This window comes from Rhinoderma darwinii, chromosome 1, assembly GCF_050947455.1.
Source record: "Rhinoderma darwinii isolate aRhiDar2 chromosome 1, aRhiDar2.hap1, whole genome shotgun sequence".
Classification (NCBI taxonomy): domain Eukaryota; kingdom Metazoa; phylum Chordata; class Amphibia; order Anura; family Rhinodermatidae; genus Rhinoderma; species Rhinoderma darwinii.
Genome location: NC_134687.1, coordinates 134,392,479 through 134,418,396, shown reverse-complemented (window position 1 = coordinate 134,418,396; position 25,918 = coordinate 134,392,479). Strand labels below are relative to the sequence as shown.

At 44.8% G+C, this 25,918-nt stretch overlaps 1 protein-coding gene across 1 annotated transcript in view; it reads right to left on the bottom strand.

Moving 5' to 3' along the window:
* FREM3 (FRAS1 related extracellular matrix 3) overlaps positions 1 to 25,918 on the bottom strand; it is an 89,273-nt gene that overhangs the window by 31,798 nt on the left and 31,557 nt on the right. Inside the window, exons 4-6 of the mRNA XM_075860402.1 lie at positions 22,979 to 23,209; positions 22,208 to 22,333; positions 21,424 to 21,675 (exon numbers count right to left, since the gene is read on the bottom strand). Of these exons, the coding sequence (XP_075716517.1) occupies positions 21,424 to 21,675; positions 22,208 to 22,333; positions 22,979 to 23,209 (609 nt within the window). The remainder of the gene's footprint in view (positions 1 to 21,423; positions 21,676 to 22,207; positions 22,334 to 22,978; positions 23,210 to 25,918) is intronic.

Genomic DNA, 25,918 nt, shown 5'->3' with positions numbered 1-25,918 from the left:
TCCTGGATCGGAATCCCCGGCCACATTGGTGGGGATTCCGCTTCAGAAGTCCCTGACGTCACTGTGTCCATATATATACAGTGAATGCAGCGACTTTTCCTGGAGCGTAATCCCCGGCCACAGCGCTGGAGATTCCGCTTCAGAAGTCCTTGACGTCACGGTGTCCATATATGGACAGTGAAGTCAGGGACTTCTCCTGGAGCGGAATCCCCAATTCCCGGCCACAGTGTTGCCGAAGCTGTGGCCGTGGATTGGGGATGGCGCTCCTACAGGGAGCAACAAAATACCCTCCTCACATGCACTTTGCACTGTAAGGAGGAGAGAGAGCGAGCGACGGAAGACACGGCCGTCACTCGGAACTAATTCAAATGATGGCCGTGTATTACCCGACCCCAATACTTCTATGGGGGCCGGGAGTACGGCCGAAAATAGGGCATGTCCCATTTCAAAAAATCAGTTGTGTGAATAGCCCCATTTGGGGTCTATTGTTCCTACTGCGGCCGTGTGATGGACGTTTTTTGAATGGCCATCACACGGCCGGGAAACCCTGTCGTGTGAATAGGGCCTTATCCTTAGGATAGGCCATCAAGTTTTTGTAGACTGGTAAACCCCTTTGACACCCCAAAAATGATTATTTTATGGAAAGCAGACTCCAACGTATTAATTTAACGACATATCAAAGATTTGAAAATCTGCCGTGTAAAATGTCTGCAGCATGCAGATGAGTTTTGTAAAATCTCATCTAATTGCCTTGTACTGTAATCCGCCGCAGACTTTGCCTGAGCAAATCCGCAGGTAAAATTTGCAGTGAATCCGCCACATCTAACGCCACCCTAAGGCCCAATTCACACAGAGTGTTTTGGTGCTGATTTTGACGTGGAAATTGTGTCGGAATCAACACCAATATACAGCCGAATTTGTTGATTTTTCCCAGGCGGCTGGGAGGCAGAAAAAGCATTTTACGCCCGCGTTCCTCATGGCCTCAGGCGAAAAACACGGCACAAAAGTGCAGGCAGGTCAAAATCTGCCTCAAAATTCCTTCAGGTGTACAGGTTGTCCGACCAAAGATTGCTATGTCCCATAGCCTACACCGCAAGTAATGAAAGTCAATGTGGTCGCGTTGCGATCTGCAAGTAACTGCGACACGACAGTTTGGATTTCTTGCAACTGTCATGTCGTGGCAACTTGCGCGTTTCCGACAAAACCACATTGACTTTTATTACATGCAATGTAGGCTACAGGACATAGCGATCTTTAGCTGGTCGACCTGTGTCGTGCGTGGCCAAAGTCGCTGTGGAGGAGGGAGAAGATGCAACTGGTGATCACTGTGACAGGCTGTCACAGCGATCACCTGACCATAGACCACTCCGAAGCTCGGTGATACAGCTGTCTAGACAGCTGTGTCATGGAGCTCCTTACCGTCGGCATGGATGTGATCACTGTGACAAGCTGTCACAGCGTTCACATAGCTGAGCGCCTTACCGTCGGCGCACAAGCGATGCTGGGAGGAGCAATGTGATCGCTGTGACATGCTGTCACACCGACCACATGAGCGAAGACCACACTGAGTGGTCTCCGGGTGAAATCTCCATGATATCAGCTGTCTCTAGACAGCTGTAACACGGAGCTCCTCACAGTCGGCGCGTAAGCGCTACTTTTCAGAGCAATGTGATCGTTTTGACTTTGTTTAAATCTGCTTGCAATTCACGAACATCTTCCATAGACTGAACTATATTACATAGCTTGGTGTCATCGGCAAAAATAGAGATAGTGCTATTGATCCCATCCTCTATATCATTAATAAATAAGTTGAATAATAGTGGTCCCAGCATTGAACCCTGTGGTACACCACATAACCGGGGACCAGTCCGAGTACGAATCATTAACAACTCTCTGGATACGGTCCTTGAGCCAATTCTCAATCCAATTACAAACTATACTTTCTAAACCTATAGTCCTTAATTTACCCATTAGACGGCTATGAGGGACAGTGTCAAATGCCTTTACAAAGTCCAAAAACACTATATCTGCAGAGACCCCCCTGTCTAGGCTTCTGCTCACCTCTTCATAAAAACATGTCACGTTAGTTTCACAACTTCTGTCCTCAGTAATACTGTGCTGGCTGTCACTTATAATACTATTTATTGTCACATAATTTTGTATATAGTCCCTCAATAGCCCCTCAAACATTTTCCCCACGATGGATGTTAAGCTTACAGGTCTATAATTACCCGGGGAAGACCTAGAGACTTTTTTGAAAATAGGCACCACATTTGCCCTGCGCCAGTCCCTTGGCACTATACCAGTCACTAGAGAATCTCTGAATATTATGAAGAGGGGGACAGAAATAACTGAACTAAGTTCTTTAAGAACTCTAGGGTGTAGCCCAACTGGTCCCGGGGCCTTGTGCACATTTATTTAATTTAATTTAGCTTGGACCATATCTACATTCATCCAATTTAGTATATCAAGTGATATATTAACAGCACTGGCACCGGCTATATCAGCTGCTCTTTCTTCTGTTGTATATACAGAGCTGAAGAACCCATTTAGTAACTCTGCCTTCGCTTGATCCCCTGTTACCAACTCCCCATTACCAGTATCTAAGGGTCCTACATGTTCAGACCTTGGCTTTTTTGCATTTATATATTTGAAGGATTTTTGGGGATTTGTTTTACTATCATTGGCCACCTGCCTTTCATTTTGAATTTTTGCTGGTTTTATTACCTTTTTACAGATTTTATTAAGCTCTTTATAATTTAAAAAAGGATACAGATGTACCCTCAGATTTGTATTTTTCAAATGGCCTTTTTTTGTCATTTATTGCCCTTTTTACAGAAGGTGTAAGCCATATGGGGTTTAATTTAGTAGTTTATACTTGTTACCTATTGGAATAAATTTTGCACTATAATTACCTAAAGTAGATTTGAAAATCTCTCATTTATCATTTGTACCATTATTTGACATTAGTTCTTCCCAGTCTATATCCTGAATTGCAGCGCTCATCCTGGGGAAATTGGCCTTCCTAAAATTAAGTGTTTTTGCCCTCCCAGTCTGTGTTTGTTTTTTACAGTATAGGTAAAATGTAACTATATTGTGATCACTGTTTTCACGAACATTGACCTTCCCAACAAGCTCTGCATTATTAGAAATGACCAGATCCAACAGAGCTTTACCTCTAGTCGGGTCTTCCACAAACTGGCCCATAAAATTTTCCTGCAACAGGTTGAGGAAATTTCTCCCCTTTGCAGTTGAAGCCGAACTATGACACCAATTAATATCCCGGTAATTAAAATCTCCCATTATCACTACAGTACCCCCCTCTGCAGCCTGCTCCATCTGTTTGTATAGCTGACCTTCCATGTCCTCAGTTATATTGGGGGTCTATAGATTACACCAAAAGTAATTTTTTCAGTGTTTACCTCCCTTTCTAGTTCCACCCACAAGGTTTCAACCTCCTCACAATCTTCACCCTCTAATGTCTCTTTCATACTCGCCTTCATATCACTTCTCACATACAGACATACACCACCACCTTTCCTATTTGTCCTGACTTTCCGAAAAGTGTAAAACCCTGTAGATTTACAGCCCAATCATGTGAAGAGTCCAGCCATGTTTCCGCAACACCCACTATATCTATATTTTCTTCCAGTACCAAGGCCTCCAGCTCCCCCATTTTGCTTGCTAGACTTCTGGCATTTGTGAACATACACATTAATTTGCCTTTCCATTTTTTACTTTCCGTATCGGAAATGTGATTATTTGACATTATTTGGGCATTTTTGTTTTCATTGCTGTTTTGTAACAAAAGGATCTCCTTATCCTGTTGACTAGTCCTCTCCCCACAGTCTGTTTCTCCCCCCCACCAAAGTAGTCTGACCCCTCTCTAACCTGACTACCCCTTTATTTTCTACATTGACCTCCCTCCTCAGCCCTAGCTTAAATACTCTGCCACCCCAGCTAGAATTCTCTCCCCCAGCACAGCAGACCCCCTTCCATTTAGGTGCAAATCATCTGCAGAATACAGTTTGTACCCCAATGAAAAGTCAGCCCAGTGCTCTAGGAACCCAAAGCCTTCTCCTCTACACCAAGACTTAAAACATGCATTTAAAGAGGCTCTGTCACCAGATTTTGCAACCCCTATCTGCTATTGCAGCAGATAGGCGCTGCAATGTAGATTACAGTAACGTTTTTATTTTTAAAAAACGAGCATTTTTGGCCAAGTTATGACCATTTTTGTATTTATGCAAATGAGGCTCGCTAAAGTCCAACTGGGCGTGTTTAAAGTAAAAGTCCAACTGGGCGTGTATTATGTGTGTTACATCTGGGCGTGTTTACTTCTTTTACTAGCTGGGCGTTCTGACGAGAAGTATCATCCACTTCTCTTTAGAACGCCCAGCTTCTGGCAGTGCAGACACACAGCGTGTTCTCGAGAGATCACGCTGTGTCATCACTCACAGGTCCTGCATCGTGTCGGACGAGCGAGGACACATCGGCACCAGAGGCTACAGTTGATTCTGCAGCAGCATCGGCAGGTAAGTCGATGTAGCTACTTACCTGCAAACGCTGATGCTGCTGCAGAATCAACTGTAGCCTCTGGTGCCAATGTGGCCGACACGATGCAGGACCTGGGGCAGGAAGTGAGTGACGTCACAGCGTGATCTCTCGAGAACACGCTGTGTGTCTGCACTGCCAGAAGCTGGGTGTTAACGAACAGAAGTGGATGATGCTGATTCGTCAGCATCATACCCTCCCATTCCTAACGCCCAGCTAGTAAAAGAAGTAAAAACGCCACGATGTAATACACATAATACACGCCCAGTTGTACTTTTACTGTAAACACGCCCAGTTGTACTTTTGCAAGCCTCATTTGCATAAATACAAAAATGGTCATAGCTTGGCCAAAAATGCTTGTTTTTTAAAAATAAACACGTTACTGTAATCTACATTGCAGCGCCTATCTGCTGCAATAGCAGATAGGGGTTGCAAAATCTGGTGACAGAGCCTCTTTAACTCCCTGAGCCTCCGCTGTCTTTCCTTTGATGCGCATGGCACAGGCAGTATTCCTGAGAATACAACCTTGGAGGTCCTTCCCTTCAGCTTGTAGCCTAGTTCTTTAAAATTGTTCTTAAGGCTCCTCCACGTACCATTTATTCTGTCGTTGGTACCCACATGGACCACGACAGCTGGATCATCACCAGCCCCTCCCAGTAATTTATCCACCCGTTCTACCACATGCCAAACCCTGGCACCAGGGAGACAGCAAACCATTCGGTTGAGGCAGAAGTGGCGACAAATTATTCTATCCGTCTTCCTGATTATAGAATCCCCTACAACTACCAATTGTCTTGCCTTACCTGCATTTCCATCCCGCCGACTACTAGCTGGGCTGTTCCAGTATCCACTAGGGCTGCCATTTCTGAGACCGACTCCCTCGCATCATCACCCAACTTGGCAATTTTGCTTGGAATATCAGAAACAGGATTAGCCTTCCTTTTCTTTGACCCCTTTCTACTGCTCCTAACTACAATAACCCAGCTACTTGCCTGATCCTGCTGACCCATGTCTTCACCTTCCAGTTCTACCCCACTAACTGCTTGCTCAGTCAGCAGCATGCTCCTCTCAAGATTGTCTATCGCCCTCAGTGTTGCATTTTGCTCCTCCAGATCTCTAATGCGAGCTTCCAGGCGAATAACATGCTCACATCTGCCACAGAGGTGTTCACCCTGGGACTCCGGCTCCAGTCATGCATACATATGGCAGACTGTGCACTGTAGAAAACCTCCAATCTTGCTATCGATTATCCCAGTTACAAAAAAACAGTGAACAATTGTTAAAGTAAAATAAATATTTTGATACATATTTTGGGAACATCATTCTAAATGAAAACTGAAAGATAAATTCAACATGTACGAAAGAACATTGATCTACGTAAATAATATATATGAATTTAGTGGTTTAAACCTACAAGATCTCTAGGAGACTACTGTGCCTGATTGGAATCAGAAGTGGCCATCACAATCGCTCAGGAGTGAAGTCTCAGGCCTGTACTTCATGTGATCATATCTCAGCATAGAAGTAAGATATTAACATTAATGTACTCTAGGGCCCCATGCACGTGCCCCTTTTGCGGCCGCAATTCCCCCGAAAATCCACGGGAGAATTTCAGCCTCATTCATTTCTATGCACCCATGCACACGACCATGGTTTCCACGGTCCGCGCATGGCCCAGGAGCCCAGGAGTGTCATCCGCGAGCTTCCCGCAAATCACATGGCCGCGTCCATTTTTTTCTATGAGCCTGGACCGCAGAACACGGCCGTAATAAGACATGCCCATTCTTTCTGCGGTCCAGGCTCATAGAAAATAATGGACGCGGCCATGTACACGACCTGCGATTTGCGGGCGGATCATGGATGACACTCCGCTGCCGGCCGACCCGAAAATCACGGCTGTGCACATGGCTACGGTCGTGTGCATGAAGCCTAAAGGAGCGTTTTTCGGTTTCATCTGGTGGTTTCCCTTTAAGTCAGCCTCCAGTCACAAATTGGGAACTCCCACCCTCTTCTCACATTTTCTGTTCCCAGTGAGGGGCAGTCTGTTGGGTTTTGTCTAGTCTGCAGAAAGAAATCTCAGAAATGATGGATTCCTGGAAATAAGGAAAGAATTAATTGAAATGTGTAATCACAAGCTCAAAAGGGCAGATTTACTGACTGCACTGGAGTAAGACGCAACTGATTTTTTAAGATGAGCGTGATTAGGTGGGTATACTTATTTTTTTATTATTATCCGATGGGCGGGTAGTTGGATGGCGAGGGTTGACCGATCTGAGGAAGCAAGGTACGGGGCCCGACACGGACCTCTATTTTGCTACAGCCACAGAGTGAATTCTAAGCCATTTAGATTTTCACTATGATTGATGTCAAAAAATAACTTTGTTGGGCTGCAGTAGCCCTGCCCCCATTTGTAAGCATTGCCCCTTTTTTTTAAAACATGGCGAATCGGCGTAAAAGTCCCCAAACTAGCAATTTTTAACGCAATTTGTGACCTTTGGGCCTTTTGCACATTTTCTACTCCAGAAACCTGGCGTAGAAAGGTTGATAACTTCTCCCTAAAGTGTTCAGTTTTGGGCCTTATGCACACGGTCCTATTAAGGACCCTTGCTATGATTTCAAACTCTGCCAATAGTTTGCTATCTGTCCATATTGTAACTGTGAATGCATACAATTTTACACAGCGGTACACAGAGGTTCTTTCCATACAGAATCTGTGAGGATAAAAATGTGTCATGTTCCATTTCTCGCTTTAGATGCCCTATGTGCCCTAGAAGCATTTAGTTTAGGGGAGAATATTGTACTTCCCCGAGGCACTATATGGCAGCAGACGGAGTGCCCATAGGTCTGTAATATTTCGTATGCTACTATACAGAGTCGAGCTCTGCCCTAAAGTACTTGATATGCAGCATGTTAACAACGTTTGTAGCTAAACAGTAGAATGTAAATGAAACCGAGATACGTTTTTTACCAAGTCAAAAGTTATAGCACTTTCCAGCAAATAAGTCGTTAAACAACCCAACCATAGTTCTCTGGCAAAAAAAATAGGAAATTGCATTTTGTAAATTAGTACGCATGCGTCCAATTACCCATTAGTCATTCTGCCAACACACATATCTATTAGCATAATGCTCACTTAGGCTGGGTTCACACGACCATGTTACGTCCGTAAAGTACGGAACGTATTTCGGCCGGAAGACCTGGACCGAACACCGTGCAGGGAGCCGGGCTCCTAGCATCATAGTGATGTACGATGCTAGGAGTCCCTGCCTCGCTGCAGGACAACTGTCCCGTACTGTAATCATGCTTACAGTACGGGACAGTAGTTCCACCCAGAGGCAGGGACTTCTAGCGTCGTACATCACTATGATGCTAGGAGCCCGGCTCCCTGCAGTGTATTCGGTCCGGGTCTTCCGGCTGAAATACGTTCCGTACATTACGGACGTAACATGGTCGTGTGAACCCAGCCTTAGCCCTGGTCTTTCTCTCAGCACTCTTGTATTTATTCAAACACTTTCAAATCATAAAAGGATTGCTACACGGAGCAAGGCTTAGTGTGTACAGATAATAAAGATGATGATTCTTTCTACTTTATTCTTTTTAGTTACTAGCCACCTACGAGTGGGGAATTTAAAAAAAAAAAAAATCAGCAAAGCCTAGTTTTTACCTGAAGGGACACACATATTGTTTTTTTTTTGGTTCTACTTACATTAACCTCATAGGTTGATCTGTGATGAACCTCACTACAAAAATGCAATGCAGTTTTTCGTTTTATTTCTAAATACAGTGAAACCTCCCAAGAAGAGCACCTCTCTGACAGGATGCCCCCTTAAAGGGACAGTGTCATGAATTTAAAAAAAATAATAATTTGTGTTTTTATTTAATAAAATATTATATTGACTTTATTTAATTTTTGACACATAAAGTTTTTTTATTAACACTTTCTTACTGTACTGGGGACTGCCATGTTGTATTTCATCTGTGTATGTGTCTCTTAACGACACATACGGCAGCACAGTGCATAGGACACAATGAACGGGAGCCAGTGGCGTAACTACCGCTGTAGCAGCCGTAGCGCCCCCCCATGGGGTTGTTCCTACTTTGAAGGAGTTGTTCCTACAAAAGACATGCATCCCCTATCCACAGCCCAGCGATAAGGAGAACGGGGCACCAAAAGTCCCGCAAAGTTCTCCATGACAAACCTCGGACTTCCGTGATCTGTCGGCAGCTCCATAGAAATTAATTGTGAACCGGTTGCGCTTGTGCGCATGCATGACCAGCGCTCCTTTAATTTTTATTGAACTGCGCAGACCCCGGAAGTCCGAGGTTTCTCATGGAGAACTTCGGGGGACTTTCAGTCCCCCGTTCTCCTTATCCCTGCCAGCGATCACACTTGTATCCCCTATCCTGTGGATGGGGGATACATCTCTTTTGTAGGACAAACAATAGGCCGTTTTTTTGGGGGGGTTGGGGGCTGTATGGCGTTATCTATAGGGGGGGCTGTATGGCGTTATCTACAGGGGGGGCTGTATGGCCTTATCTACAGGGGGAGGGCTGTATGGCGTTATCTACAGGGGGGTTGTATGGCGTTATCTACAGGGGGAGGGCTGTATAGCGTTATCTACAGGGGGAGGGCTGTGTGGCGTTATCTACAGGGGGAGGTCTGTGTGGCGTTATCTACAGGGGAAGGGCTGTAAGGCTTTATCTACAGGGGGGCTGTATAGCGTTATCTACAGTGGCGCTGTATGACATTTTCTACAGGGGCTGTATGGCGTTATCTACAGGGGGAGGGCTGTATGGCGTTATCTACAGTGGGGGCTGTAAGGTGTTATCTACAGGGAGCTGTGTATGGTGCTATCTACAGGGGGGCTGTATGGTGCTATCTATAGGGGGTTCTGTGTGGTGGAATCTATAGGGAGGCACTATCTACAAGGGGGGGTTGTATGATACCCAGGGGAGTGGGGCCCCAGTCAAAAGTTTGCTCTGGGGCCCAGTCTTTCCTAGTTATGCTACTGACGGGAGCCGTTCATTGCATCTGCCATCTGGCTCTGTACTGCGCAGGCACAGTTCAGAGCCACCCAGTAGAGAAGCTGGTTTGTAGGGAGATAGCAGGCGCTATTATGAAGACTGGCTGCACTGCAGGTAAGGTGTGTGTCTCTGTCTGTCCCTCTCTCTCACAGACCCCCCCTCTCGTGACCCCCCCTTTCACCCGCCCCCCCGTGTGTTTGTGTGTGTGTGTCTGTGTGTAGCAGTGCTGTGTGTGTGTGTGTGTAGCAGAGCTCAGTGTGTGTATCTGTGTGTTGCAGTGCTTTGTGTGTGTGTCTGTGTGTAGCAGAGCTGTGTCTGTGTGTAGCAGAGCTGTGTCTGTGTGTAGCAGAGCTAAGTGTGTGTGTCTGTGTGTAGCAGTGCTGTGTGTGTGTGTGTGTGTGTGTGTGTCTGTGTGTAGCAGATCTGAGTGTGTGTGTCTATGTGTGGCAGAGTTGTGTATGTGTGTCTGTGTGTAGTAGAACTGAGTGTGTGTCTGTGTGTAGCAGTGCTGTGTGTGTGTCTGTGTGTAGCGGAGCTGAGTGTGTGTCTATGTGTAGCAGAGCTGAGTGTGTGTGTCTGTGTGTAGCAGAGTTGTGTATGTGTGTCTGTGTGTAGCAGGGCTGAGTGTGTGTCTGTGTGTAGCAGAGCTGTGTGTGTGTCTGTGTGTAGCAGAGCTGAGTGTGTGTCTGTGTGTAGCAGAGTTGTGTATGTGTGTCTATGTGTAGCAGACCTGAGTGTGTGTGTCTGTGTGTAGCAGAGCTGTGTGTGTGTGTGTGTCTGTGTGTAGCAGTGCTGTGTGTGTCTGTGTGTAGCAGACCTGAGTGTGTGTGGAAAGGAATTGACTCAACATTTCTTTATTTACACAACGCGTTTTTTAAAAAGCGTGTAAAAAAAGCGCGTCGTATGTACTAACAGTGCACTTTACCAATTATGTAAATAAAAAGCGTAATCAAGCGTTTTTTGATGCGGTTTTTGGCACGTAAAATGCGCAAAAAAAAGTGTCAAATACATGCCATGTGAACCTGTCAACTGAAAAGTCATTCACTTCATTTTCATCATTCTAAGGGTATGTTCACATGCCATAAACGTACCGAAAAACGGCTGAAAAATCGGAAGCAGAACACCTAAAAACTTCTGCCCATTGGTTTCAATGGGATATACGGTGTTCTGTCCCGAAGGGCCTTTTTTACGCGGCTGTTTTAAAAAAAGCCACATAAAAAGACGCCCGCCAAAAAGAAGTGCATGAAAAGCTCCAAAAACGGCCGTAAAAAACGCGACCAAAAACGCGAGTTTGATTCAAAAATGGCGGAAAATCAGGAGCTGTTTTCCCTTTGTTTAGTAAGCGTGTGAACATACCCTTAGCCTTTTGGTGTGTCCTATAGCTTCTGCCAGCTGCCATTTGTACAATCACTCCCAAAATGGCAGCCGGACACTGTTTAGCAATTTGAAGACACCTTTTCCTGGCTTGTAAGAGGGGAGGGGGTGGGGTGACATTCCCTCCCACATTTACGGCAGCTGTGAGTCAGGTTGCTTTGCCTTATTCACCTTGCTGTAATTCTGGGAAGTGCTCCCTCTGGTGGCCAACATAGGAAAACATGTCAAATTATTATTTAATTTTAAATACTTTCCACCCTGTGGAAGAAAAAAAAAAACGTAAAAAATATAATAGAAATAAGTAACTTACTTAAAAAAAAAGGTTTCATTCGTGACACATTCCCTTTAAAGACCAGACTTTTCTGTGGCCAATTTGCAATTACATTATAGTCTATGCACAGTGGCCTTCTTTTAAAATATCACCTCTCACTCTGACCAAATGACCACCTTTTTGAATATTTTTTGCTGGCAATCCCTCTGTAAAGACTGCATGTGTCACTTACTGTACTTGACCCTTCTAGCCTCTGCTGTGTACTATGAAATAAAGTTCAGCACAGGGAAGGACAAATTTATCAGCCATGCTGGGTAGAATGAGAATGCGAGGGGAGGCTATGCTAGTGACAGAGGATAACCGAGCCAGACTGACAAGAAGAAGGGGGTTATCTGAGGAACTGAGAAGGAAAGTGGAGCTAAACTGGGGAAAGAGCAGCCATGCTGGGACTGAGGAGAGGGGAGCAGGGGCATAGTTATAGTAGATGTAGAGGTAGAAGTCACATGTGGTTCCCCTGGTGCCTGAGGAGTCCCAAAAGCCTTTCTGCCACATAAAAAGGCACTCATATTACAAATGGCACATAGTAAGTGTCACGGCGCGGAGTGTGGACCCACTGGGCCGTACCGCGTAGCGGGATAGCAGCTGGCCAACTAGGTACAAAACAATGTCTATAGTCCAGAACTGGTACCTGAGGCAGTAGCGGAGGCACAACTTGACTCTCACTGTAGATGGCACAGTAGATACAGCGGAAGACACGACTTGACTCTCACTGTAGATGGCACAGTAGATACGATAGCACGGGATACAGGTTACAGGCAGCAGGAAAGGGTAACACTGGGAACTGGAAAACACTGGGAGACCATTTGCAAGACAAACTTTAGGTATACAAAAACGCTCAGGCAAGGAACAAGTGGGCAGAGCCCTTTTTATAGCCCAGCAACATTTTGGGCTAATTGCTGATAATAGACAGCTGGACACGTACTGGCCCTTTAAGGCCGTGCACGCACGGGCGCGCGTGCCCTGCGAGAACCAGTCACAGAACCCGGAAGTGAGTGCCGGCATCTCCCTGGAGGGAGACGCCGCCGGGAACACAGACGTCCATGGCCGGAGCCGTCAGAAGGTAAGTCTGAACGACGGTCCGCAGCCATGGACGTGACAGTATCCCCCCCCTTACGCCCCCTCTTTTTGGGGCCAGAGCGGGAGAGAAATCTCTTCACGAGGACAGGGGCATCGATGTTCTCCTCTGGCTCCCAAGACCTGTCTTCTGGACCAAATCCCCTCCAATACACCAAATAAAACGTCCTTCCTCCCACTTTCTTGGTGGCCAGGATCTCCCTCACTTCGAAAGTCCCTGACGAGCCGCCAGGAGCCACCGCGGAACTAGGAGTCCTGGAGTAGCGGTTCAGGACCGCGGGCTTCAGCAAGGAAACACGAATTAGGGATCTTGAGGGTAGGAGGCAGACGAAGCTTCTAAGACACAGGATTGATTTGTAGCAGAATCTCGAAGGGTCCGAGGAACCTGGGAGCAAATTGCAAGATGGCACCCTCAGCCGGATATTCCTGGAAGACAGCCAGACCTTCGTACCTGGAAGAAACTGGGGAGGATCTCGTCTTCTAGTGTCTGCCTTTCTCTTCATGTGGTCCACCGCCAGCAGAATAGAAGATCGTGTCTGTTGACATATCTGCAGAAAGTCCCTGAAGGTAGAGTCAGCTGCAGGCACCTGGGACATGGTAGAGAAAGAGGTATACAAGGATATTGGCCGTAGACGATGAAGAACGGACTGACTGGAGGTGGTGGACTCACTAGTATGGTTGTTTAAGGAGAACTCAGCCCACGGAAGCAGCTAAAACTCAGTCATCATGCTGTCTGGAGACAAAGTGCCGCAGATAGTTCTCAGTAATCTGGTTAACCCTTTCAACTTGTCCATTGGACTGAGGATGATAAGCCAAGGAGAAGTGTCCTCTGTTTCAAACGACCTAGACAAGGCATCGGCCCTCACATTCTTGTCAGCAGGTCGGTAGTGGAGTTCGAACCAGAACCGAGCAAAGAACAATGACCTACTGGCTTGACGAGGATTCAGCCGTTGAGCCGTCTGTAGACAGGTCAGGTTCTTGTGGTCCGTGAAGACCAGGATAGGATGAGCTGCGCCTTCCAGTAGGTGTCTCCACTCCTGCAGGGCCAACTTGATGGTCAGTAACTCCCGATCCCCTATCGAGTAGTTGAGCTCTGCGGGAGAAAACAGCTTGGAGTAGTAGCCACATACCACCGTCTTGCCTCTCGAACCTCTCTGGAACAAAAGTGCTCCGGCACCAACAGAGGAAGCCTCCACCTCTAATGAAAACTGTAGGGATACATCAGGGTGATGAAGAATAGAGGCTGACGTGAAGGCCTTTATTAAGGTTTTAAATGCGACTTCTGCTTCTGGCATCCACACCTTGGCATTTATACCCTTTTTAGTGAGGGTGGAGATGGGAGCTGTCAATGAAGAGAACTTGGGAATGAACAGCTGGTAGAAGTTGGCGAATCCCAGGAAGCGTTGTATGGCCCTTAAACCTTGGGGGCGTGGCCATTCCAGGACAGCCTTTACCTTCTCAGTGTCCATCTTGAGGCCCTGATCAGAGATTATGTAGCCCAGGAAGGGTAGAGACTTCTTTTCGAACAGCTTGGCATAAAGATGATTCTCCCTTAATCTAAGCAACACCTGGCGGACATGACCCTGATGAGTCACAAGATCTGGGGAAATAATCAAAATGTCATCGAGATACACCACAACACAGACATAGAGGAGATCATGAAAAATGTCATTGACAATTCTTAAAACACTGCGGGGGCGTCACACAGGCCGAAGGGCATCACCAGATATTCGTAGTGTCCATCACAAGTATTAAATGCAGTCTTCCACTCTTCACCCTGACAAATCCAGATTAGATTGTAAGCCCCCCGCAGGTCTAGCTTAGAAAATTTTTGGCCCCCTGTATGCGATCAAGCAGTTCTGAAATCAAAGGCAATGTGTACCTGTTCTTCACCGTGATCTGGTTGAGGCCTCAGTAGTCAATGCAGGGTCGGAGGGATCCATCTTTCTTCTTGACAAAGAAAAACCCGACTCCAGCCGGGGATGAGGATTTTCGTATGAAGCCCCTCTCCAGATTCTCCTTAATGTAGGTTGACATAGACTGGGTCTCAGGCAAGGAGAGAGGGTATACTTTACCGCGAGGAGGGGACGAATCGGGAACAAAGTCGATAGGGCAATCATACGCTCGATGTGGAGGCAATGTCTCTGCTTCCTTCTTGTTGAAGATATCCGAGAACAGAGAATAACAAGGAGGCAACCCTGCCAGTAACTGATGCGGAGGAGACTGAGGCAGATGGACATGCACCAGACTGCGGTCGAGACACTTGGGACCCAACTGGAGAACCTCTCCAGAGTTCCAATCCAGGACTGGGGCGTGTAGACGGAGCCAAGGCAAACCCAGCAGCACAGGGTTGACGGCCTTGGGCAGGACAAACAAAGGAGATGAGTTCAGAGTGAAGAACTCGCACTTGGAGTCTTAACAGCTTGGTCACAGACAAAACTTGGTCAGGCAAAGGCAGTCCATCCACCGAGGCAACAATCAACGGCTTTCCAGCAGAACAGTAGGCAACTGAAGAAGATCCACAAGGTCTTGGCAGATGAAATTGGCTGCAGAGCCAGAGTCCAGGTAGGCAGAGACCGGATGGGGTCCTTCGCTAGCGACGATGGTTACAGGAATGAAGAGTTTGGAGGAGAGTTCTCTATTAAATGCAGTATCGCCCAGGGTTGTCTCTCCAACCAATCCTAGGCGTTGGGGTTTTTTGGTTTCTGAGGACATAGACGCACGACATGGCCAGCGAGGCCACAATATAAACAGAGTCCAGAGGTGCGCCTGCTCTGTTTCTCTGGAACGGACAGTTTAAGCTGATCCACCTTCATCGGGACCTCGGGCGGAGCAGAAGAAGAAGGAAAGAACCTGTGGAACCTCTTGAGATCTCTCTCTGACACTTATGTCCGCTTGAGTAGCAAGTAGAAACAGGTCGTCCAAGGCAGCTGGTGGATCTCGAGCAGCAAGTTCGTCCTTGATCTCGGGCGATAGGCCATGCCAGAAGGATGCTACCAAGGCCTCATTGTTCCAGGACAATTCTCCTGCCAGGGTCCGGAACTGGATGGTGTATTCACCCCCGGAGGCGTCCTCCTGGCGAATGTTAAAGATAGCAGTGGCTGCCGACGAGACCCGTTCAGGCTCCTCGAATACGGTACGGAACAACCGCACGAACCCGTGGAAGTCTCGGGTCCCTGTCGTTTCCAGATTGGATTCGCCCACGCCAGGGCCTTACCGGCAAGTAAAGGCATAATGAAGGTGATCCTGGCTCCGTCCGAAGGAAATGCTCGGGCGTAAAGAGTGAAGTGGATATGGCATTGATTCAGAAACCCCCTGCGCGAACTTGCGTCTCCATGGAACCGAGGTGGCAATGGCAGCGAGAACCGAGGATCCGAACCGGAGCTGCCAGGAGGTGTAGCAGGAGGGTCGATCGGAGGAGCTTGAATAGGATCAGTGAAGGAAGCTAGCGCCCCTAGCTGCTGTGCCATGGAGTCAACTGCCACAAGAAGTTGATTCTGTCGTGCTCGCAGATCCTGCAGGTCCGCCTGCATGGCTTGGGAGGGTGACATGCCCTTGAATTGACCAGCGGGTTCCATGGCCTGAGCGTACTGTCACGGCACAGGTTGTGGACCCACTGGGCGCGTAGAGGGATAGCAGCTAGCTAACTAGGTAGAAAACAATGTCTATAGTCCAGAACGGGTACCTGCGGCAATGTAGACAGTAGCGGAGACACAACTTGACTTTCACTGTAGATGGCACAGTAGATGCAGCGGAAGACACGACTTGACTCTCACTGTAGATGGCACAGTAGATACAACGGAAGATACGACTTGACTCTCAATGTAGATGGCACTGTAGATAGGATAGCACGGGATACAGGGTACAGGCAGCAGGAACGGGTAACACTGGGAACTGGAAAACACTGGGAGACCATTTGCAAGACAAACTTTAGGTATACAAAAATGCTCAGGCAAGGAACAAGTGGGCAGAGCCCTTTTTATAGTCCAGCAGCAATCGGGGCTAATTACTGATAATAGACAGCTGGACGCGTACTGGTACTTTAAGGCCGTGCATGCGCGGGCGCGCGCGCCCTGCGGGAACCAGTCACAGAACCCGGAAGTAAGTGCCGCTGTCTCCCTGGAGGGAGATGCCGCCGGGAACACAGACATCCATGGCCGGAGCCGTCAGAAGGTAAGTCTGAACGACGGTCCGCAGCCATGGACGTTACAGTAAGTAGTGGACCCTGTTACAGATTTTGCATTGGGGTCAGAAGCTTCATGTTACGCATCTGGAGGGAAGCCATGTTGCGGAATGAAAAGGAGAGTAGAGCCATGCTGGGGACTGAGAGTAGTGGAGTCTTTCTGCGGACTGAGAAGAGTGGATCCCTGTTGTGGATTGAGAAGGAAAGTAGAGCCTTGCTGGGGACTGAGAGAGAATGCAGCTATGCTGGGACTAAGGAAAGGGGAGGAGGAGCAAAGCAATAGTAGATGCTGAGGTAGCAGTTGCAAGTGTTCTCCGTGGTGCCTGAGGGGGGCCGCCACATTAGATGATTTATATTATAAATGTCATACATTAAATGGTGGAACCTAATACAGATTTTGCATTGGAGCCCAGAAGCTTCATGTTGCACTTCTGGAGGGGAGCCATTCTGGGGAGTGAGAAGGAGATTAGAGCCATACTGGAAGTTGAGGGGAGAAGTCTTGCTGGGGACTAAGAAGGAAAGTGGAGCCATGCTGGGGACTGAAAAGAAGGGGAGAGCCATGCTAGGGGCTGAGAAATGCTGTGGAGCCATGCTGGCAACTGAAGAGAGTGGATGCTTGCTGCAGTCTGAGGAGAGTGGAGATATGCTGGGGACTGAGGGAAGTGGTATCTTTCTGCAGACTGAGAAGTAGAATGAAGTCATGGAGGGGACTGACGGGAGTGGAGCCTTGCTGCGAACTGAGAAGGAGAGCAGAGCTTTGCTGGGTACTGAGAACAAGAGATCAACCATGCTCAGGACTGAGAAATAGAGGGGAGCCATGCTGGGGACTGAGAAGGAGATTGAAGCCATGCTGGGGACCAGGAATGAGACGGGTGCCTTGCTGCCAACTTATAAGAAGAGTCATACACTTCTCTCCACAATGCCCACTTGGTCAAAAAGTAAAAACACGCCCAATTATCTATTAAGAAAGTCATTAGCATAAATATTAAATAGGTCATAACTCCGTCAAAGTTGATCATTTTTCTAAATAAAAAACACTGCAGTAATCTACATTACAGCGCCGATTAGATTATGTAGAAGATAGGCCACTTATAATGTGGTGACAGAGCCTCTTTAGGCTGGATTCACACGAGCATGTTCGGTCCGTAAAGGACGGAACGTATTTTGGCCGCAAGTACCGGACCGAACACACTGCAGGGAGCCGGGCTCCTAGCATTATAGTTATGCATGACGCTAGGAGTCCCTGCCTCGCTGCGGGATAACTGTCCCGTACTATAACCATGTTTTTCAGTACAGGACAGTAGTACCACGGAGAGGCAGGGACTCCTTGCGGCTCCCTGCAGTGTGTTCGGTTCGGGACTTGCGGCCGAAATACGTTCCATCCTTTATGGACAGAACATGCTCGTATGAATCCAGCCTTAAACGGATTCCCCAGGAGTGGGAAAACATTTTTAGGGGTCTCCCACATTATAAAAATTGGAATCGACTGGTCTAGGGGTTGCAGTCTGCATGTAAAAGATTACCTCTGGTTAAGAGACACACAAAAAAATGAGGAAACTGCAAAAAAAAACAAAAATAACACTATTCTCAAATATTATAGAATATCTCTTAATGTAATAAATTAAGGGTTTTAAATCCTTCCATATTCTGCTAATATCATTCATAATATTATATTAGATAATTGTTGTATATGCAATTCCCTTATATTTTACATATAGTACAGTTATTAAGTGTATGCCATGGCTAATACATTGAAGAGCCGTAATTTTCCCTCAACCAGTGAAAAAATTCAGTTTGCTGTCCTGTATCTAAATAGTCTGGCCAAGTCAGAGTGGCTTATTGGTGCTCCCTAGCCCCAGCACCCAGGGAGCACGTGACAACCCCCCCAATTGCTCCACCCCTTAAAGATATAAGATGTTAGGTTTTTTTTACAAATTTTTTTTTTGTTTTAAAGGAATCAATACAGGGCTGGAATCTTCTTAGTTGACATGGACAACTCCTCAACTTTTCTCTTTCACTAGTTTTGTTACATTGTCGCTAATGTTTTTTTTAAAAAAAAAAAAAATGTATATAAGGTTATTTATTTCTTTAACTTATATTTAGTTGTACTAAACAAGTCCTGCTTGTTTAAATTATTTACAGATTATAGTTTTTTTGTAAAATACATACCATGCTCCCAAATTCTATTTATATAGACATGATGCTTATGCCCCTTTTCCACTTTTCAATCCGTCTGCCTTAGTAATATCAACCATCTACCCATAGTCTCATTTTACCTTGTTGTTTCTGAAAAAGGGCCATTTACACTAATCCTCAAAGGAGCCTGAGAAAGCAGCCTAAGAAAGCTTACCTTTGTTGTGTGTCTACAAGGGAAGTAAACCTTTTCTTTGTCCCTGCCCTTTAAGTCTTTCTACATTGATTGCGCGTATAGGATACACCATGAGCAGGAAATTTATGATTAGAACGACAATTCATGTGATCATGTTCCCATGCCCAGGTGCTTCTTGAGCTGGATATAAAAAAAGACCAGGTCCTAGATAGCCCAAGCATACAATAGTTGAACAATGGCACTAGTCTGCTTCCTCCACCATGTAATTGCCAGTTTGAAGAGAACTATTTACCTATGGCATCCATATAAACCCCTTGAAATCAAGTTGAAATTGAGGACGAATTTACATTAAATTATAGCATTTGACCTAATTCTGAAAAAAAAACCAAAACCCTCAAAATACAAGGTGGAAAAAAAAGCTTATATTATTTAAGGTTGTAACAGTGTTATGCACTAACAGCTCTGGATGCATAGTTGGCACAAATTACATATCTATAACCCTTATCATAAAATTTATTTTAACCCATGGTTCTCCAAATATGGGACAGAAGTGAACTATGTAACTATGTTCTGTTTTAAGAGGGTCTTGCTTTGTCTTATGAACACAACTAATAAGAGGTAGCCATACACATTAGATATATGTCGGCCAAACTTGACTGGCCGAACATCTAATGTATATGGTGGCGTCCTGACTCTCCCCCCGATTGCAGATGTCGGGGGAGAGAAGAGTTGGCCAGATTGAATTTCAACATGGCTAATCCTGACAAGTCTGGCAGTGGCTTTCTCCCTGAGAACACATGCACCCTCAGCTGAGCGGGGTGTCCATGTGTATGGGGGAATCAGGAGGAATAGCTTTTGGCCGAACGATCGTTCTGTTGACAGCTATCTAAAATTTATGGCCAATCATCCAGTGATTTGGACCTGGATATAAAGAAGGCTGATAAAATTGTAGCTGTAGTCTGTAACATCTGCTATACAGTAGTCATGCAATACATATAAGGTGGCATTATTTGAGCGCTATGCATTATATATTTCTATGCAATGCTGATTATTAATTTAATCTAGCACTTAGACCAAAAATAGATATCTACAACTATTAACCTAAGTGTTTTATAAATATGTGCCAAAATGAGGTATATTTCACTTCTAATAAAATATAATAAACATTATTTGAATTGAGGCAGAATCTGGTCTTACGAGCAGAAAATATTGTGCTAGTATGTCTTCTGTTGTGGCATCCCTGGATAGCTCAAATTATTGAAATTCTGGCTATGTTCCTGGTCGAGGAACCAGCAATGAAAAAAAGAGTATGGATCTCATGATAAACTAGCTGTACATACATTTATTTTATATTCCTGGTACATAGTTGTGGTCAGCACTGCATGAATATTCAGCCCCTAGATATTCAGGGGCATACCCAGAGAAGGGGGCTCTATGTAAAATAAAAAAAAGCCTTCTCCTGTCAGGTCATTGCCCCACAGCTTCTTTTTCATGGCTATCAATACAACTTTCATAAAATACTCTCATTTCATTTACTAAAGTAACATAACATGGGGGTTTTGTCTGTAGACAAAAATATCTCTTTACAATTCGGAGCCCTCTTTTCTTTCTACTTATTTTTCTCTTGGAGACAATTTCTGAGCTTAAAGAGGCTCTGTCCCCAGATTATAAAATCCCTATCTCCTATTGAATGTGATCGGCGCTGCAATGTAGACGATAACAGTAACGTTTTAGTTTTTTTTGAAAAACGATCATTTTTGCCCAAGTTATGAGCAATTTTAGATTTATGCAAATGAGTTTTTCAATGGACAACTGGGCGTGTTTTCTCGTTTTACCAACTAGGCATGTATTGTGTTTTTACCAACTGGGCGTGTTTACTCGTTTTACCAACTGGGCGTTGTGAATAGAAGTGTATGATGCTGACCAATCAGCGTCATACACTTCTCATAGTTTCCACCCAGCTTCTTTCATGTGCACAGACACACAGCGTGTTCTCGCGAGATCACGCTGTGACATCACTTCCTCCTACAGGTCCTTCACCATCGCGTCGGACGAGAGAAGACACATCGGCTTGGTAAAACGAGTGAACACGCCCAGTTGGTAAAAACAGAATACACGCCCAGTTGGTAAAACGAGAAAACACGCCGAGTTGTCCATTGAAAAACCATTGCATAAATCTAAAATTGCTCATAACTTGGGCAAAAATTATCATTTTTTAAAAAAAAAAAAACAACTTTATTGTTATCTACATTGCAAGCGCCGATCACATTCAATAGGAGATAGGGATTTTATTATGTGGTGACAGAGCCTCTTTAACCTTTGAATATTACAATGAGGTGCCTGTCACCTTTTTAATTGATAACGGCATTTAATTGTATTTTCAAGTTGCTATTGTTTCATTCTTATACAAGTTTATTTTGTGTAAATTAAACTTCCTGTATTATATTATTCTATAAATATTCCTCTAATATAAAGTCTGTGATAAGTCTGACAATAAAGAATATATGTTTTTTTTTTTTTTTAAATGACTATCTTCTTCCAGATTTCTCTTACCATCATCTGTGTCTGCCAGGATTACCACTTTGGCACTGGAGAATTCATTCCCTACTCGTCCACCCATTGGCATGCTAAGAGTGACATTAAAGACCTCATCTTCTTCATATAGAGAGTCATCAATTATGATAATGCGACAATTTCTCTCTATCTCGTCTTTGTCAAACCGAATAATGCTGGTGTGGTCATCTGGACGAGTGATGTAATCAGAATAAGACAGAACTGATGACGGGACAGTGCCAGTAGCTGTGCCTGTATGAATAAAAAAGGAGGGCAGCTCAGCATCTTCTGAAAGACCACAATTACAGTTCATCCGTAGAAGGTTACAGGAGGACAGGAGGGTCTAGTATTTGTTCACCCCCCATTCTTCACCTCGTCCCTTATAGAAAAGAAAGGCGATTTGACCTTTGTTTACTTGAGCAAATTTGGAGAGGGCTCATTGTGCAGGTTCAAACCCACTCATTGTGTATGGGGGGTGAGGCCAACCTAGAAATGAGTACCAAAAAAATTAAATACCCCTCTCAGCTTCAGAAAACTTTCAATTACCATCTGGGTCATTTAGATTCATGAAAACTGATAAATTACAAGTTGCCTACCACTGCTATGCATTTTTCAATATATATTTTTTTATAGTGGCATATACAGCTACTCTATAGATACCTTACCATATGGATGGGTTATTTATATTTAAAAGTTAAATGATAAAGATGACACACATTTCCAAACTTCCCTTCACAATGAGTAGATGTACAGTTCTGATATTCAGAATTGTTAATAAGCTTACCTTGGTGTGTTGAACAGACAACCATCAATTCTTGACTAGCATCTCCTGACCGTCTTACTGGGATTAAGAGCTCCCCAACATCTTCCTCAATTTTATACTCCGACTGGGAAATGTAAACCATAGATTCTAGAAAGAAGCAAAGAATTTTTAATACAGTAATACACCTGTAATTCTGAACGCACAACTATAGAGTGTATTACTAAGACTATGTGGTCTCTTTATGTACTTCAGTTACTTTTTGATGTACTCTCTAGTATAGAGCCATGAATGACACCATTTACAGTCATGTGCGTGCATGGGTTAAACCTCAGGAACCACTTGATCATCTCTAAGTCACTTTCAATTTAATTTATGAGGATGGAGGCTTTTATAAATAGTGGAAATGTCATGGGTTTACTTATTGGTCTACTACTGAATGGGAATGATGAGATCCATTGTCTATGGATGGTTCCAGACTTTCGACTCAATGTGTAGAGCATTCAGACTGCACTATGAACTCCAGGCTATACAACGGCACCTTCATGTCTGGGAAAGTTATGAGCAGATATACTTCACCAAATAAGCCTCTTGCCCTTTAAGAGGCCTTGTGTGTTTAACAATGCACTGATCACTGGCCGGGTCATTTAATTGTTTACATTTGCGCTGGGTATATAATCTCTGATCATCAATACAGTTTTTATATAATCAAATTATGTTCAATAAACATTGTTTTTTATGGTTTTATTCATTCCTTTCAGTTTTCAACTCTCATCATATTATTAGCATACATACCATCACCAGGATCCACAATCTCAACAGTTGCCTCATTGGGAAACTCTAATGCAGCCATGACGGGTTCAGATAGTAATATCTGGAAAGTCTCTGATTCCTCGTATTCGTCATCAGCTATTATCCTGACTTTCCACGTAGCTGTCGTCTGACCTGGATTGAACTGGACTTGCTTCTGTGTTTTTCCTTTAAAGTCTTTATCTTTAATTGCTGCTCCATCCTTTGTGCTAATACCTTAATGTGGCAAATGAATACAAGCAGTAAAGAATTGTTCCTTCAAATCTATAATGAAGAACCTTCTGTGTGGCCTGAGCAGAAGACGTGTACGAGGGGATTTAAAAAAGATGTTCCTATCCTAATATGTTAGGATTGCTTCGTTATCCTGGTATAGTAATAGTGGTAGTATCTCAGTGGGTTATTGGTACAAATGAATTGAGAATTCCGTGGAACCGAAGAGCACGTAGCCTACAATGGAGTAGAAAGCTATACTCATTTTCTAGTGAGCACAGGGCTTGCATATCACTCTAGTGGTACAGTTCATCCTCTCACACCACAGTACCGTGCACTCATTAGTACTAAGTCTGTAAGTAGGACTAATTAAGTAGAATATTATATCACTTAAAGGGATATTTACCATCATTGAATGATCATATGCCACAGAACAGGAGGCCATAACATTCTGAACGATGGGGGTTCGACCTCTGCTGCCCTCGTCATTTCGGAGGAAAAGAGCAACGACTCGTTCTGTTTTCTCTAGTTCTCCTGGCCACCCGCTGTGCGGGGAATTACAACACAGTTCTATTCAAGTGAGTGGGGCTGTGCTTCAGTTCCCTGCGTCATTGTACAGGGAAACACTATGATGGAGCAACAGCGCTTAGCTAGTGTTGCAGACCCTCCATTCTAAGGATCGGTCTGGTCTAGGCAGATGGACCCCCACGATCACTAAGTGATGACATATACTAGTGATATGACATCAGTTACAATGATGGGAAAACCCCTTGATTTATTTTACAGTAGCAAATAATAATGTCGTTCTGAGGGTTGCTGTGAAAGCATTTGTCACCGGGCTCGAATAATGTGGGTGTCTAAAGTCCACCCAGCCACCTAAGAAAGCAGAATTATTAAAAGGTGGTGTAACTACTTATTTTAAACGAACATGAATGTGATCATTGTAGATTAAACTATCTCCCTACACAAATAAATAGATTTTATAATGTATTCTATATAGAATGTTATATTTAAAGGAACACTCTTGCCAAAGTGACACGCTGTTAGGAGGTGGTGCATGACACAGGGATTCCATCATTCAGGGGCGGACATACCGCATGTGCAGCCGGTGCAGCTGCACAAGGGCCCCGCGTGGGAAGGGGGCCCGTTCCTCTGCTGGCCGACTCAGTTCTCAGCTGCGCGATGCTGAGGACTGAGACAGAGGCCCGTCACCCGCCGCAGCCCCCATCCTCCTGTCTCGGTCTGTGTTACAAGTGTACAAGGCTGCACTGGTGACGCGCTGCCGATGGCACGTGACCGCTGCTGCCAATAACTCCTCATTGGTGTGCTGCTGAGGACAGTAGTTCCACAGCAAATCGCTGTTGAGGGCATTGATTGGCTGCAGCGGTCATGTGCCATCGACCGCGCGTCACCACAGCAGCTTTGTAAACACAGAAAGGGATAGGGGCTGCGGAGGGGGAACGGAGGCGCCGGAGGAGGTGAGTATAGGTTTTTCATTTTCTTTGCCCACATTTAGGGACTTAGTTTAGATAAGAATTTAACCCGGAAAAAAATGTGTTACTTGTGTTCTAAACTGGTAATAAAATGTACAATATAAATCTTCCTTCATAATTTTTATTAGTAAGGTTTATTTTTATATGCATATATATGTTTAGGTAACTTTGTCGGTATTGGGGGGGGGGGGGGCGGGGGGGCCCTGGCACATTATCTGCACAGGGGCCTTTTGCAGTCTGTGTCCGCCACTGCCATCATTGGTGCTTTTTGAAGCCCTGTGTCATCTATTGCCTTCTTCAGGTGATTGTGTCATGCTCTGCCCCCTTCATGTGGACTCAATAGCAGTAAGGTAGACGTAGCTTTTACACTAGAGGCCACGACATCCAAAATTTGGCACTGTGGCTAAACATAATTGATTTCGATGTGGCTAAATGAGATTGAAAGTACACAAATATATAGATAAATACAACGTTTATCAATTTTGCATAAGGACACATTATTCTTTTGTCTCCTGAAATAACCTTACGTTGGTTATATTTTAATTATTTACTTTACAAACAACAAAAAGCTTGTGTTAAAGTATTCCGTATCCTCTCCCACAACTATGCCATCCATCTGTAGAGTGATTGGGGGAATATGTTGTAAATGGTCCAGCAAGATTCCAGCTGTATTGAGTTACCATGAATTGTCTGGAAGAATTAAACGTAAAGGACTGGGCACTTGACACTGGGGATTATATATAGATTATATTAGTTGCTCTTTATGAGTTCTGAAAAGCTTGTAAAAGTTGAATTTTGTCAGTGTGAGAGAGAATGCAATACTAAGGGGAGGTGGGGTGCCCAGACAAATATAGTAGTGAAATGTAACATTCGGGAAAAAGTGTAACAATAGATAAATGACAGTAAATACAAATTATCCAATTCGTTTTGATGAGTAAAATAAAATATGATTGCTGTTCTGCATGTTTAGACAATAGATTTTTTTTTTTATTTGTCAGAAAACATTAGGCCCTGTTCACACAGGTTTTCTGCCTGAAACCACGGCAAAAAACGCGGCAAAAAACGGCTGAAATTGACTCCCATTGATTTCAATGGGAGGTGGAGGCGTTTTTTTACCGCGAGCAAAAGAAAAGCGACATGCCCTATCTTGAGGCGTTTTCTGCCTCAAAAAGCTAATTGAAGTCAATGGGAGTAGGAAGTAAACACGTTTTTTGGCGCATTT